The 15,115-nt window shown below is 57.1% G+C and overlaps 1 protein-coding gene across 13 annotated transcripts in view; it reads left to right on the forward strand.

The window, feature by feature from the left end:
* Nucleotides 1-15,115, forward strand: part of RALGPS1 (Ral GEF with PH domain and SH3 binding motif 1) — a 289,405-nt gene that overhangs the window by 251,732 nt on the left and 22,558 nt on the right. For 9 of the 13 annotated variants that reach the window (XM_074331041.1, XM_074331045.1, XM_074331044.1 and 6 more), the window contains 3 exons: nucleotides 10,471-10,597; nucleotides 11,960-12,117; nucleotides 14,299-14,350. The exons of 1 other annotated variant lie outside the window; for it this stretch is intronic. In XM_074331041.1, the coding sequence (XP_074187142.1) occupies nucleotides 10,471-10,597; nucleotides 11,960-12,117; nucleotides 14,299-14,350 (337 nt within the window). The remainder of the gene's footprint in view (nucleotides 1-10,470; nucleotides 10,598-11,959; nucleotides 12,118-14,298; nucleotides 14,351-15,115) is intronic. 3 more of the 13 variants (XM_074331046.1, XM_074331047.1, XM_074331048.1) reach the window with 2 other exon arrangements.

Here is a 15,115-nt window from a genome sequence, read left to right on the forward strand (position 1 = left end):
CACCAGAATGAACCCCCGAGGTAAGGACCCGTCTGGAGTTCTCAGAGCCTGGCACACAGGGCCACTGGGTAAATACCTGTGCTTGCCTTTCCTGTCCCTGGAGCCCCAGCCTCTGAGCTCCTTGCTGGGCCCTGTGGGCACCTGGTTCTCGGAGGCAGTTCCAGAGTGGGCCGACTGCTGACTCCGCACTCCCTCTCGGAGAAGTGCTGCTGCCAGCAGTTTTCATGCAGTGGAGCAAGCCCCGGCTCTCAAGAGTGTTTTCCACCAATTTCCCAAACCCCTGGTGCAGCCCTGGAAGCAGGATGTTAAGGTTTTCATTGATCACCAGAGGGCCCGGGAGCATCTGGAAGGTTTCACATCGACTCAGGTGACAGAGAGGTGGCCCCCATGGGACAGCCGAGGGGTCCCATGGAGGGCGGGGCTGTAGGGGCAGCTCCAGGGAGGATTTCCCCAATCTGGCAATTAGACTGGGCTGCGTGGCCCGACCAGACTGGGGACGTGTGCCTCTTGCAGTCCCAGGAATGGGAGGAACACAGCCTCCCTCGGCGCCTCAGGAGGGGGCGTAAGCTACCACTCTGGGCTCCTTTCCAGCAGTCAGGCACCCCCACACCGGCCAAGGACAGGCCCCAAGATGCGTTCATTCGTTCCTTCACTCAAGACGTCCATGCCCAGGGACAGCTGCGAGCCAGGCACTTGCTATGGGCCATGGGCCACGTACCCAGTGGAGCAAAGCCAAGACTTGTCCTCATGGAGCCGACATGTTAGTTGGGGGACAGGGGCAGGAGCCACTGGGGGGGCATGTGTGGCACATCAGGGAGCTAGGAGGAGGTCCGTGTGAGCTCCCTGACTCCTCTTCGCAGCTGCGCCTGCTTCTCTAACCAGCTTGGCTGCCTGGGCGCGGGAGACACTGGCTCTGGCACTGGGAGCAGCCCTGGTCCTGGGTCCCTCGGAGCCTTGGTTAATGTCAGAGTGGTCCTGAGCTGAGGCTGCACCCTCTGCCTCTGTGATGGCCTCTGCACCCCCAGAGAGCTGCCCCCACTCTCCACCCCCCAGCCCTGGGGAGTGGCTATGCTGGCAGTTCTGCACCAACAAATACACTGTGAGAAAGGAAATGGAGAAACCTTCTCAGTTTCTGGTCTGTGGAGAAAAAAAACGGCCAGGAATGCCACGTTTTCAATTTTCCCCCTGTATGTAATGTTTAGTTTATATAAATGAACTAATATTTTCCTGGAGAGCAAAAATCATAAAGAGCGTTGACCCCCAGAGAAGGCAAGTCATGTTTGTGTGTGCCTTGGAACTGGTGAAGACATTTCCAGATTCTGTTAGCCCCGCCTCCACGTGGCTTAACCAACTGACAGGTTTTCTCTGAAGAGTCCTTGGCAGCAAAGCAAGTCTATGGAAAATCTCAGCCTGCGCCTGGGGTTTCTGCTCTCGCACCTTCAGGACTGCTCCCCACACACCTTTCTGTCTTCCTTGTTCCATCGCCCAGTGGGCAACAGCCCTGCTTGGAGTCAGGTAGGCCCGACTTCAAAGCCCCGGCCCCAGCACTTCACTGTGGGACCCTGGGCCATCGGGTTAATCCGTCTATGCCTCAGTTTTCTTGTTGGTGAAATGGGAGTAGGAATAAATACTTCGTGTTGGCTTCCTTCACAGGGCTGAGGCTGTGCCCGAAAAGCCTTTAGCACAGTGCTTGGCACACGCTTACCACTCGGGAACGTTAGCTTGTGGCCCTAACAGGCAGGCTCTGATGCTGTCCCCATGGAGGGACAGTGGGAGGCAGCAAACGGAGCCAGGGGCCCTCACCTCAGCACGAGCTCACCACTCGCCAGCTATACCAGGACTTCGGCCGCGTAACAGATACCCAGGGCCTAGCGGCACACAACCACCATTTTATTACACATATAGATTCTGCGGGTCAGGAAGTTGGACAGGACACAGCCAGACAGCTTGTCTCTGCTCCACGGTGTCTGGGGCCTCAGCTGGAAACACTCGAAGACAGAGGGACTCAATGGCTGGGGGCTGAAGTCATCTGGACAGGCCTGGTGCTGGCTGTGGGCCAGAGCTGCAGCTGGGGCGGGACACACATGTTCATGTGGCTGCCGTGTGCCCCGGACTTCCTCACCGAATGGCAGATCGGGGTCGTCAGACTCTCGTGTGGCAGTGTGCCCCCAGACAGGATGTCCCAGGAACAGTGTGCAGGCTGCATCATGGCATTTGTGGGACCTACCTTGGAAGTCAGATAGCCTCGCTTCTGCCACAGTCAAGGCAGTCACCAAGGCCTGCCCAGAACCAAGGAGAGGGGACGTAGACCCGACCACTAACAGGAGCAGTGGCAGAGAAAGTGTGCACGTGTTAAAACCACCACACAGCTGGTTCATGGCAGGGAAACAGGCTCAAAGATGAGGATGGTGGTGATGATGGTGACAGCTAGCATGTACTGAGCCTGTGCTCTCTGCCAGGAGCGGTGCTCAGAACTTGCCGCTGTTCACTTGGGACCTTCACGCCTACCCTGTGAGGTGAGGGCCGGTATCCTTATTCTCCAGGTGAGGGTACCTCATCTCAGGCATGGAGGAAGGGCCAGAGCCAATTGCTGAGCCCAGGGGTCTGGACTGGTCTCACGGGCATCCAATAGGAGAAGCAGGAGGCCCGTGAGGCCCCCGTGTGTTCGGTGCTCGGCCCACCACCCCTTGTTTCTGTGCAATGCTGTAAGCACCCTGCCTCGGGTGACAGCTTGGGCACATCTGTGACTTTCCTGCAGACACTTTGAGTCACATAAGACCATGATGGTTGAGTAGGAAAAGAGAGCACCCTTTGGGTGAGGGGTGGGGACGCTTCCTTCCATGTGCTCCTCTCTCTATCCTTTTATATTCTCAGAATGGGTGAGGGGCCCCTAGGCGAGGGGCTCAAGGGCTGGGAAGCCACTTGTCACCCATTCGCCCTGGACGCTCACATCTGCTTTGGTCTTGAAGTCTCCCATCTTAGTCGCCTTTCATGTCAAGGTCATGAGAGGAGCCGAGACTCAAGCCCGGTTCTGTCCACTGTGGCCCAGCTCCTCTCATGGCACCAGTGGCGTCCCTGGCATTCCTCGCTCCCTGTGGCCTGGGAACCTGGGCCTTCTGACTCCGAGGAGAAAGCGTCTGGGCCTCAGCACAGTTGACCGGTGATCTTCACTCACATAAAGACCCGTGAGAGCTGCATGTATGAGAAACAAAGAATGTGTGTGAATGTAAAAGGGACCAGCTCCCAGGCTGCACCATGAAACCTGGCCAGAGGAAGGTTTCAACAAAAACAGATTTTCTGTGAGAGGCCGTGTCCCAGAGTGCCGAGGGCTCTGGCAGACCCAGGGTGGGCCGAGTCCCTGGTCTGGGAACAGGACTCTGAGCAGGCGTAGGAAAGAAGCTGAGAGACAGAACCCCTTTCAGCTGGGGTGACAGTGCGTCAGACACTCAGGGTGGCACTTTAAGAGCTCCAGATCATGGCAGTGAGGCCACAGAGGCGCAGAAGGCTGCAGAGACTGACCCCTGTGCTTCCAGCTCAGCCCTAGACAGAAGCAAGACTGGAACACAAGCCTGTGACTCCCAGTAGTTTCTCCTTTGCCACAGCTGCCTCCCATTAATTTCCGATGTGCGAGACTTGGAAAGCACCCTGGTGAGCAACAGCGGGGCTGCCAGACTACTTAAATCGGGCAGCGCTGACCCAGGGCAGAGCCTCTTGGATGCTGCTGGAAACCCGTGGGAATGAGGCTCCCGTCTCATGAGCCTCTGCAGCCATGAGCACCACACCGGGCCATTTGGCGCGCTCGGCCGCACCCCGGCTGCTCGCCCAGCCCTGTGCTGCGCACTGGGACACAGAGCTGGTGTCTGATGGGGATTCGGCCCGTCCACAGGAAATCACACACACCCTTAGTTACAAATGGGCGGGTGCTGTGATGCAAGGTGCAGGCCACCTGAGAGCAAGTGATGGGAGGCCTTGACGCAGGAGGACCAGTGACCGCCCTCTTCGTAGGAGCTCAGGGGTAAGAACTCTGTACAGCACTGGGCTCTGTCAGGGAAAGGCCTCACCGCTGTCTAATTTAACCCTGAAAGATGGGAGATCAGCAGTGCTTTCCCTCCATCTCTCTCTCTTCTCCCAAAACTTCCAGGATGAACAAGACGTCATTTCTGGGGCATTCCAGGCTTGTCTCCTGTGGGCCACAGGGGTGGGCACAAGAGGACCCTGGCCCCAGGCCGTGTTCTGACTGGCCGGCTGACCAAGGTGGCACAATAGGCCCCCCGGTTTGCTCTCTCTGGAGACCCAGACCAGAGAAAAGGGGACCGTTGTTGTGTGTTCAGCCCCGAAGGTGGGTGCTGCCTGCAAAGGGCCGCCTCTGAGAGGGAAGAAGTGACAGTTGAGACCCGGGGCTGCTGAGGTCAGAAGAAGAGCTTCTGAGCTGTCTTCCTTTAGAATTACAAATGAAGCACAGATCACTTTCCTCGTGCACCTAAAATGATCCTTTCCTCAAATATTTGTTCTAGTGACCCTGGTTTCACACTCGCTCCTTGCAGCCGTTCTCTTCTCATCGCACACACACTGGTCTCCCCTGCATCTGTCGCAGGCCTCCCCCTTCTCCCTGAGCTTACAACCCTGGATAATCTCGCCCCCTCTTGGCTCCACACACCCCTGTGCTGACATGGTCTACACATCTGTCCCCAGCTGCCATCCGTCTCCTGAGCACCGCACCCATCTACCCATGGCCTCCCCACATCAGTCCCAAACTGCACTTCTCACCGGCTCCCCCGTGCCTGCTCCCTAAGTGAGTGGCACCAGCCTCCATTGAGGGTTACCCGGAGCCCCCTCTCCCGCCACAGCCCACCCGTGGTCCACCTCCTAGATACCACTCGGCCACACCTTTCCTGCCCGGCCTGTGGTCTTGGCCACAAGCACGTGCTGTCCAGCCAGAGTGAGTTTCCTACTGTGCGAATCTGAGCACATGACTGCCCCTCCTAAAACTCTTCACACGTTCCCCTCGTGAAACTCTAGGCTCCCCATGGCCCCGCAGCTCTGGCCAAGCCCCCCGCCCACACACATTCCCCACCCTCAGCTCTTCAGCCAGGCTGGTTCTCTGCAGTTCCTCTGGTAGGTTCTGCTGCCTTTCATCTCAGGGTCTTTGCACGTGCTGCTCCTTCTGCATGCCCCGCTGCTTCTGCTGAAAATCTTGTGCCGGCCTGGATGTGAGACCCTCCTGTGTCCTCAGATGCACTGCTCACCAGCTGCCCCCAGGAAGCTCCTTCACCCTTCTGGCCTCAGGCTCCACATTGCAGCATTGAGATAATAGTGCCTGCGAGGCAGTGTTATGGCAAGGCTTAGATAAGACCCTGCATGCCTGCGTTTAGCACAGTTTCTGGCACTTTGTAGATGCTCGTTACCTTTACCACCGTCGTTATTGGCACAGTAGTTATTGCCATTACCGGATTTATCGTTACGATTCTCCCATCAAAGCATGTGTCTGCCCTGGGTGTAATTATCTGGTCACTTGCCTCTCTCCCCCGCTCGACTCCATGAAGGTGGCACATCGGCTCTCTAGTTCAGCCCGGCTGTCCAGCACCTGGCCCAGGGGCTGGCCCAGGGGCAGAAACATTCGCTGTGGAAAGAAGGGAGGGGCACGCATCCCCTTCCTCCTCACAGGCAGGCTGCCAGGTCCGACCCCTGTTCCTGTTTTGGAGAGGTAGCATTCAGGCTCAGAGGTGCAAGGTCACTCGCCCTAGTTCACTCAGCCTGCAAGTGACAGACACCAGGGGGACCCCAGGCCTGTCTGCCTCTGGATCCTGACTTCCGTGCTGTTGTCGTCCATCGTTGGTAATCCTGCCCATTCCACAGCCGTGATTAGAAGGCCCTGTAGTCTTTTATAATCAATGAGTGGTCCATTGGGCAGCATGTTGGTTTCTTGAGAAAAATGTAATGAAAACCAGACTTTTTAACATGATATCTCATTCCCCACAGACTGCCAGTTCTCATATGTTCCAATAAAACTGCTAAAGAAACAGCCACTTAAAGCGCTTTAAAGATTATTCATGGAAAAATTATGCTGAGGAAAAATAGAGCAATCCTCAGAGATAGTCAAGACACATGGTCAGTTTTTCCAGCTGTTCGTGCCATATCGGGCCGGCAGCGGGACCACACTCCGCTGAGCCAGGCCAGAGCCCTCGATCGTTATCACTGCCCACATACCGCCCTCCTCCCAGAAGACATGGAGAAACAAACTTGCCAGCCACCCAGCTCTGAAACTGTCCCAGAAGACACGTGTCCCTGGTGCTGTCACGTGGTGGCCACCCCAGGCTTGCTGGGGCGGGAACGTGAGGCCTTTCAGTAGCAGAGAGTGTCACTTCTTGGCATAGAGGCCACCCCCATCCCTAGGTCCCAGCTGAATGGAAATTCTTCTGCTTCAGCGTCAGACCCAGGCTGTCGGTCAACAAGGGAATGGGAGTGGCCGAGACCCAGGAAACCCGGAGCAGCATTAGCTCTGACACTGGGCCCAGGGCGATCACAGCCACTTCTGCTTGGGCCGCCCACCCTTCCTCCAGCTAAACCGAGGGGCATCTGAGGCCAGGCATGCCTCCCAAGGCCGTGCCAAGCAGCAAGAAGAGGGAGCAGATCCAGTCCTCGTTCTGAAGGGAGAGTCAAGAGCTGAGTGGGAGACCGAGGGCAAGTACAGACGCTTGAGAGAGCCTGAAAGTGGAGAGGTGAGCCAGGAGCAGGAACCACATGGAGACAGATGGGAAAGGGAGTCCATCAGGAGGGAACAGGAAGCCCAAGGAGGGGACCAGAGGAGCCCTCAGAGTGCCCAGCGTCCCTCCAGCGTGTGACTGGTGTGCTCCGAGCATCCCTTTAGACGGGCAGTAGTCAGAGCACCAACTGCATGGGAGGCAACTGCATGCATAGGGCACTGAAGTGTTGGTAGAAGCCTGGCGCACAGGTGGTGCATACAGGAGTCAGTCCCCTTCGCTTTCCCTTTTTCAAGAGCAAGTGGGCCTTATTCATTGTTTTCCTGGAGGAAATGCCTCCTGCTTATCAGCATCTCAAAAGTGTCACTGGTTCCTCCTTCCTCAGATTTTCACTAATGTCCAACCTTTGAACTGTAGAGTTTCCCCGCCTCCTCACAATTGTGCTGTACCCCTGGGTTCACGTCCTGCATGTAGTAGATATAAGCCCTGGCTTCCTTACCTGTCAAACAGACTTGCTAAGAGACTCATGTCATGGGTTGCAGCCCAAGCAAAGCAGCCAGGCACGGGACCTTCAACCGTAATTCTCAGCGTTGTTATTGCTGCGACAACACCAGGGAGTTGAGTTCCATTCCAAACCCCAGGGGGAGGAGCCATGCCTTTTGACCTTTACAAAATCCTTTGAGAACCCAGGGTGGGAGCCAGAGTGACTCAGGCAGAGAGACTATAATCCTGCTGATAAACAAGGCGGATCCCACCCTCTGCACGGATTCACTTTATTGAGCAACATGTGCAAAACGAAAACAAAGCAGGACGGCTCCCATTCGTCCTTTTCCTCTGCGGAGCAACTGCACGAGACGTTTCCTCCAGGACAGAGCTCGCCTTCGCTCCAGCATTTGGAGCAGAAGTTCTTCCCCAGGGTGCACAAAAGAGTCATGGGCGGGCAACACCCACCCCCACCTGAGGCAACAAAATCAGAACGTGCAGGGATGAGCCCAAGACCCTGTTTCCACATACTCTCCGGAGGGTTCCGTACATGCCCTGGTCTGGAATTACAGCCTCAGAGAAGCTGACTGACAGTGTGGAAGCCCTCGCCAGAGAATGCACACAGAGCTTAGGTGCAACTGCAGTACCTCCACACACTCTTCAAAGGCCTTCCAGGGGCCCTGCTGGGCTGGTGAAGCCCATTCAGGCCAGGCCTCGCTGAGCTCATTACCACCACGCGCCACATGTGACTTCCACGTCAACGGCAGGCCACATATACAACGATGGTCCCATAGATTATAACAGAGCCAACAAATTCCTGTCGGCGCAGTGACGTCATAGCTGTCCTAAGTCATAGCACAAGGCATCACTCACGTGTCTGTGGTGATGCTGTGTAAGCTAACCTACCGCTCTGACGGTCGTTCGTATAAACGTGCAGCACATACAGTTCTGTGCAGTGCATAGGGCTTGGTAATGATAATAAGTGATTGTGTTACTGCTTTGCGTATTTACTATACTTCTAATCGTTATTTTAGCATGTGCTCTTTCTACTTATGAAGTTTGCTGTAAAACTGTGCCGTATCACGCCAGCAGCAGCCTCATACACCCCGTGTTTACCTTGTCTGCTGATTGCATCATTTTCTCTTGTCCTTGATTTAATCTCGTGCTGTTTTGTACAATCCGTGCTGTACAGACTTGTAGCCGAGGAGCAGTCGGCCGTCCCATACAGCCTAGGTGTGTAGCAGGCTGTCCCATCCACATTTGTGTATGTTGCACTCTGTGATGTTCTCACAATAGCCTACTGACGCAGTTCTCAGAACGACACCCATCGTTAAGCAACGCGATAGTATTATGAATTGGTCTGTCAGAGCCCTGTACTTGAGATGCCATATGCAGGCTGGAATTGGGACCTCGGACAGTGTCCCCTGTGCCCTGCCACCAGGTCAGGTGGCCCAGGCAGCCGCCCCCAGAGGCAGTGTCGGTGTGGGGGGGCCTCCTCGGCTGCACAGTGATCGTTAGCGTCAGATGCCAAAGGCTCTGGTGAGAAGCCCATGCGTGTTCATTGGTTTGTCAAAAATGAGGTCAATGGAAATGTCACCAGGCATGGAAACCAGATTTTAGTGACTTGAGGAATGAGGGAGAGGGGCAGGAGCGGAGCAGTGAGGAGTGCAGCCCTCTGTGTGAGGAAGCGTGATTGCCGGGAGGAAGATCTGGGGCCAAGGGGCCTTCTTTTACAGAAGATGAGACTAGAGTATGTTTATAGGCTGCAGGAAGGGAGCAGAGAGGGAGAAGGGGAAAGTGATGGAGGGAATTCTCAGAGGAAACAGGTAGGACGGGAGAGGAGAGATTGGTCTTGGACAGAGGAGGTCCCACCGCCCCAGGCCAGACAGGAGGCTGGAGTGGACGGAGGTGCGTGTGGCGGTTGCAAGGCTAGATGTGAGAGCGGTCAGACGTGAGAACCACAGTGTTCTCAGGGAAGTAGAGAAGGGGAAAGGGCCAGTGAGTTGTGCAGGGGGCTTAAGGAGAGAGGGGACGTTTGGGAATAGTTGTTGAGGGCAAGGCACTGGTGGTGGGGCCTTGGGGAAATGAAGGAGAAGGTGGGAGGGGTTGGCAGAAGGGTAAGACACAGCTGAGCGCAGGGATTCAGAGCTCGAGGGGATGTGAGTTCCCCGCCTCGTGAACCTTCCCCCGTCTCAAGTGCCAGAAGGGAGCCAGACTGTCCACAGTGGACAGGCTGGGGACGGGGGTCATTATTTTATCATTAAAAGTGATGAGCCAAGCGTGCAGGAGGACATGGGACCCTTAGGTCCCTTGCGGATCCATAGCCTCCTGTGGCGGAGGACCTGGAGCCCTGGATGGACCTCGAGCTTCACAGGCCAAGCAGCAGCCCCTTGGTTTGCTGTGTGTCTGAGCTGTTCTACAGGAAGTGCAGAAGCCCTAGCCCCCACTTCCGGTGTCCGGCCCAGGCAGCTAAGGCTAGGCTGGCATCTGGGGTCACCTCCCTTAAAGACTTTCCTTCCCAAGCCACAGAAACGAAAAGAATACAATAGTGGTCGGGACCACACCCCTCAATGTATGGCTGTGGACTTGGCCGGCATGGATTCTGCCACCGTCTCTGCATATGGTGCTCAGTCGTGTTTGTGGCCCCAACCCCCGGCTCTGCTGACCTCCTGTTGTCCCCATGACTGGGGCTGAGGAGGATATGGTAATAATTAACGTAATAAAAACAAGTATGAATGCTAACTGAAACTGCTTATATTACCTCATGACTGAAAGGTGAATTGAATTATTCCCATTTTTCAGATGAGGAAACTGAGGCTCAGTGAGTAAGTCAAATAACCCGTCCAAGGTCATCCAGACTGTACCTTTCAGGCCTGGGGTCAGAGCCCCTGCCTACCTAGTAGCTGTGTTCTCACTAGTAGATCCTCTGCCTTCCCATAACCTCTCCATCCTTTTTGTTGAATGTGTGGGTAGAGGAAAGGAAATGTCTGTAGAAGGGCACAGAGGTAAGGGGCCAGACTTGGACTCAGATGACATACTGTTCAGTCTCAACTCTGTCACCCAGCTGGGTGGCCTTGGATATGTCATGCCCAGTTAGGGGCACCATGCACCACAGGCCACTGGCCATCCTAACGGATGTCAGTCCTGGAAGCTGGTTATGCTGGAGTAGATGGGGCTTGTATGAACCTTGTCCCCTAGGACAGCAGGGCTGGGTGCCTTATCCCGGGCTCATCCCCTCTGAGCCCCCACAGCCCCCATCGTCGCTCTCTCTCTGCTCTGTTCATAGGCCCCTCCACCAGCTTCAGTTCTGCCAGGTTCAGCCGGCGACCCACCTGTCCTGACGCATCCGTTGCTGGCAGCCTCCCCACACCCCCCGTCCCGAGACACAGGAAGAGCCACAGCCTGGGCAACAAGTGGGTAATGCATTGGGCCCCTCGGGCTCTAGAGGGGCTGAGTGTGGGGCCTGGGCTGACGGGCTGGCCCACTGGGGCCCTCCCACCCCACCGAGGAGCGCTGACCGGTGTTCTTGCTATCCCTGCCCGGTGCCCCCTCCTCAGACTGGCACAGGGTCAGGAAGAGGTGGGTGGGGCTTGCACAGCACACACTAGGTACTGGTGGGGGTGTCGCAGGTGGTAGTATTGCTGTTGGGTTATCACTGGTGGGATTACCACTGGTGGGGTTTTGCAGGTGGGTGCTGTCGCTGTTGGGGGCTGCACTGGCTCAGTAGCTGATAGAGGAGGCGGCATGCAGGGAAGGGCAGGGAGGTAAGGGTGGGACTCCTTGCGCAAGTGTGCCCAAGCTCCGTGATGCCGCCCTTGTGTAAACCCCAGAGTCCAGTGGGCGCTGCGACCGTCATCCAGGGCAGCTCTAGGGGACTTCACGCGCCTGCCAGGTGCTCGAGGGAGCCTGCCACCGCGTCCCCCGCTCTGTGCGGCTGCCATGTGGTCCTCGTATGGTCAGGACGGCTACGCCTGTGTCCCCAGGTGTGGGGCACAGGCTCCTGAGCAGAGGGGCCATCCCTCCCTCCCTGTCTTGTTCCTTCCTGCCTTATTCCCATCTCCCCTCCTTCCCTCCCTCGCTTCCTTCCTCCCTCCTTCCCTCCCTCCCTTCTTCCCTCCCTTCTTTCCTTTCTTCCTTCCTTCCTTCCTTCTTTCCTTCCTTCCTCTAAGACACAAGCTTCAGCCAGCCCAGGCTGGCCCTGGAGTCGCTCGCAGGCTAGAGGGAAAGTGGTTTCCCCCTGAGTATTCGGGGCTTGCTCTGCGCTAGATACTGTGCTGCGTGGCTGTCAGGCATTATCTCACTGAGCCCCTGCCGCCTCGGAGGTAGGTGCTGTCTCAGCGCATTGTACGAGTGAGTCCAGCGCGTTGAATGGGGTGAAGTACCTCGCAACGCTGAGACAGGGTGGAGCAAGAATTTGAACCAGGCGTGTGTGACTGCAGAACCAGCCATGACCACGGGTCACGTCCCCCTTCATTGGTGAGCCCCATTGCTCACAGCACCACCCACTCACTCGAGCCTCATAATCATCCTGGGACACAGGTAGGGCGAATATCATTGGTCCCCATCTGACACATGGAGAAACTGAGGCCCACAAAAAGGAGGAGACTTGCCCAAGGTCACGCCATGAGATAGGGCAGAGGCTGGGCTTGTGCCTGGTTCTGGGTGGGGGTTTTCTTCCTGCAGGTGCACCATCTGCTCAGGACCCCAGGGCAGGTGTAACCGCTGTTACTCCATAGATAAGGAGCTTGCCTTCTTTCTTCCTTTCCATTTTCCAGTATGATGTGTCAGTTGAGTGTAGTTGAGAGTAAAAGTGCGACATTCCCATCGGAGAAAGCGAGGCACCTGCTGGATGACAGTGTCCTAGAGTCTCGCAGCCCCCGCAGGGGCCTCGCCCTCACCTCCTCCTCTGCTGTCACCAATGGACTCTCCCTAGGTAAGCGTCCGGCCTGCACACCACAGCGGGGGGCTGCAGCCGGCGTGTACTCGTGTCTGTCTGTCACTGTGCAGCGCCCGGTGGCCCCTCGCCCCTGCAGGAGTCGCCAGAGCCTTATTTCCTGGCCTCCAGGGTGTCACGAAGGGCCCTGGGCTTGTCCTTGTGCTTCTGGTGGCCCTGGGCCCTGAGCATGGCAGGCAAGTGGAAGGGGCAGCCAGACGCACGCCTGAGACCCGCCGTCATTGGTTGGCAGTTGTCACAGCCTGGCTGCCGCCTCAGTGGGGCTTCTGTCCCTGGGGAGCCACAGGCCCCAGCATGCAGCGTAAAGGTGGGGAAGCTGCCTGAGGACCTCAGCTGGTGGGCCACCGGGTTCTCGCGTGTGTCCTCGTCTGTACGCTGAGGAGTCAGAGTTAGGGAGGATGAAAAAGTGATCTTCAGGGATGAAATTGCATGTCTGCGCTTCTGCCAGAAATGAGCTCATGGCAACGGGAGGGACAGAAACTGAGCTGCAGAGGCCGGGAGGGGCGAGGTCCAAGTCAGAGCTGAGCAGTGCTGAGCTCTGGTCTCAGACCCGTCCCTCTGCAGTGCCCAGGTCGCCTGTCATACTGCCATCGGGCCAGGGCATTCTCTGCTGGCCGAGCCCCGTCCACGTGCCTGTGCTTCTGTAGTCGTCGTGTCTGTGTGTGTCTGCTTCCCTTCACACGGAGCCCTCCTGGGGCTGGTGGCAGGCTAGACAATTGGCAGGCTGGGGGTTCGAGGCCTGTAGGGTGGAGGGCCCACGAGCGTGGGGACAGGGAAAATGGGCAAGAATCTCATGCCCCACATCCCTGTGAAATGAGGCCAGTCTCTGAGGCAGTATCACTCCAACGGGCAGCTCTCCCTGCCCCCAGAAAGTCTGTGACAAGCAGGATTCATGTCTGACGTCCTTCTTGGGAAGAGGTCATCCTATTAGGACCTCATCAGGGGTGTACAGCACCGTGGTTCAGAGGTATGCTTTGGGAGAAGAGTTCTGGGGGCAATATGTCAGGGAAAGGCTGGTTAAACCAGAGGATCAGGTCTCTTCTCAGAGATGCTAATATGCTGAGGGCATCATGGGTCTCCAGGAAGGCAGCAGAGTCTGCAGGGTCCCACATTATCTGCTCATGAAACCCTCTCCTGGGAGTGTCCTGTGACATGGGGTTCTAAGGAACCAGTTTGGGAAATGCCTGCCCAAGAGCCCTCAGCTGGGCCGCCCAACAGGTGTTTTACATCCTGGAAACTTCCTGAGCTGTACCTGAGCCCAGGCCCTGCTCTCCCTGAGACAGAAAACAGTCAGATGCAGTGCTGCCCAGTCTCTAGGCCGGAGATGATCAGGCCATTTAGTTCTCAGCTCCTGTACTCGGGAAACTCAGGTGTATTTCTGTTTAGAGCTGATAGTCTGGGAGCAGGTCACCATGTGCATGTGCCCTGTTTGAAGCTGCACTGGTCCTCTCTATCCTGTAACTGTATCCCAAGGGGCCGAGACCTCTTCCTTCCCCCTTTCCCATTGCCCAGCCGCGGTGCCAGCAGGCAGCCCAGGCAAAGAGCACTGAACCGAGGAGTACGCAGACAGTTGGCCACGTGATGTGACAGGAGGAAATCTCCGTGCTGCCCTTGTGGCCAGAGGTGGCCTGAGGGGAGGGTCGAGCCCCTCCCTGTGTGCACACTGGACTGAAGGGGCCCGCCCTCCAGGCTGTGTCTAATGCTAGGCCGAGGCTCTGTGATCAGTGTCTAGTCAGGCCCTGACCCTTGAGGGAGACGTCTCACTCATTTGGCCTCTGTCGTCACCAGGTGAGCCTGTTCTAGTACTGGCTTTGCTCGGGCCCAAAGGGAGGCAGTGGTAGAGACACCAGGCCAAAACAGAGGCCTAAGGACCCAGACCCCAGTGGGCCTGGGGCCGGCAGCTGCAGCCTTCCGGGAGGCAGTGGGAAGGGAGTAGAGGACCCACCTGGGAATAGTGGGATGGATGGTTCTTTCAACCCTCCCAGAGTAGAGAGGCAGAAATAGAAGCAGCACAAACCTAGTCGCAGTGCCACCCACAGGGTCAGGAAGCTGTCTGTCCGGCACATCTGTGGAGCTCAGGGGCCTGGGCCCGGTGAGCCAGGAGAACAGGCCCCTCTGGGGTGAGGCTGCCTTGCTCATTGACCTGTGTTCCTTTTCCAGGCAGTAGTGAGAGCTCAGAGTTTAGTGAAGAGATGTCTTCAGGGCTGGAAAGGTGAGTGTGGCCTCAGCTCAGCCTCCCTGCCAGGGGAGGTGCTCAGGGCCCCAGGGAGGTGCAGACAGTTCCAGGCAGGGACCGGCCCCCCAGCCTCACCCACTGGTAGCTGGGCCCAGGGGCAGGACCAACGAGGATGGGATGGGGGGTCCAGCCCCCTGCCTGAGCAGCCCCACTTGTCATCTGGTCCCAGCCAACCCAGGAGCCCAAGGCCAGTGCCTCTGCCTCAGGCCAAGCTTCTGAGGAAACCTGGGAGCAGATTTGGTCTGAAATGTGGGTTCTTGAAACCAGAAGCCCGAGAATGAACCTCATCTGCAGATGGGCACGTGGCGCCGCCTGGTGGGGTCTGAGAGTGTTGCACCCACATCCACATGGCCTCGGGCCTTGGGCTGACACCCCCCCTGCTGGGCACTGGTGACAGCGGAGCGGATCCCTCAACCCCGGGTTTGACTCCCTGCAAGGAGCCCATCTGCCCCGGGAATTGGGCCTCCTGCTAAGGAAATCCCCCCCCCCCCCCCCCGCACCTACTCCACGTACTGATGCTTTCTGTGTGCCAGGCGCCAGCTGGGCTCTGGGAAGACCAGGGACTCTGTAATGGGAGCTCCCATAGTCTCGGCGCCGACTCTGAGAAATCCAGTGACATAGTGTTGCGAGAGGCAGGTTTGCACCATCCTTCAGAGTGGCCCCTGCACAAGCATGTGGGGCCTGTGTGTACAGACGCACACACACGCACACTCCCACAGTTATACACTCTCACAAGACACA

The sequence above is a fragment of the Rhinolophus sinicus genome, linkage group LG04 (assembly GCF_036562045.2).
Source record: "Rhinolophus sinicus isolate RSC01 linkage group LG04, ASM3656204v1, whole genome shotgun sequence".
In the NCBI taxonomy this organism is placed as follows: domain Eukaryota; kingdom Metazoa; phylum Chordata; class Mammalia; order Chiroptera; family Rhinolophidae; genus Rhinolophus; species Rhinolophus sinicus.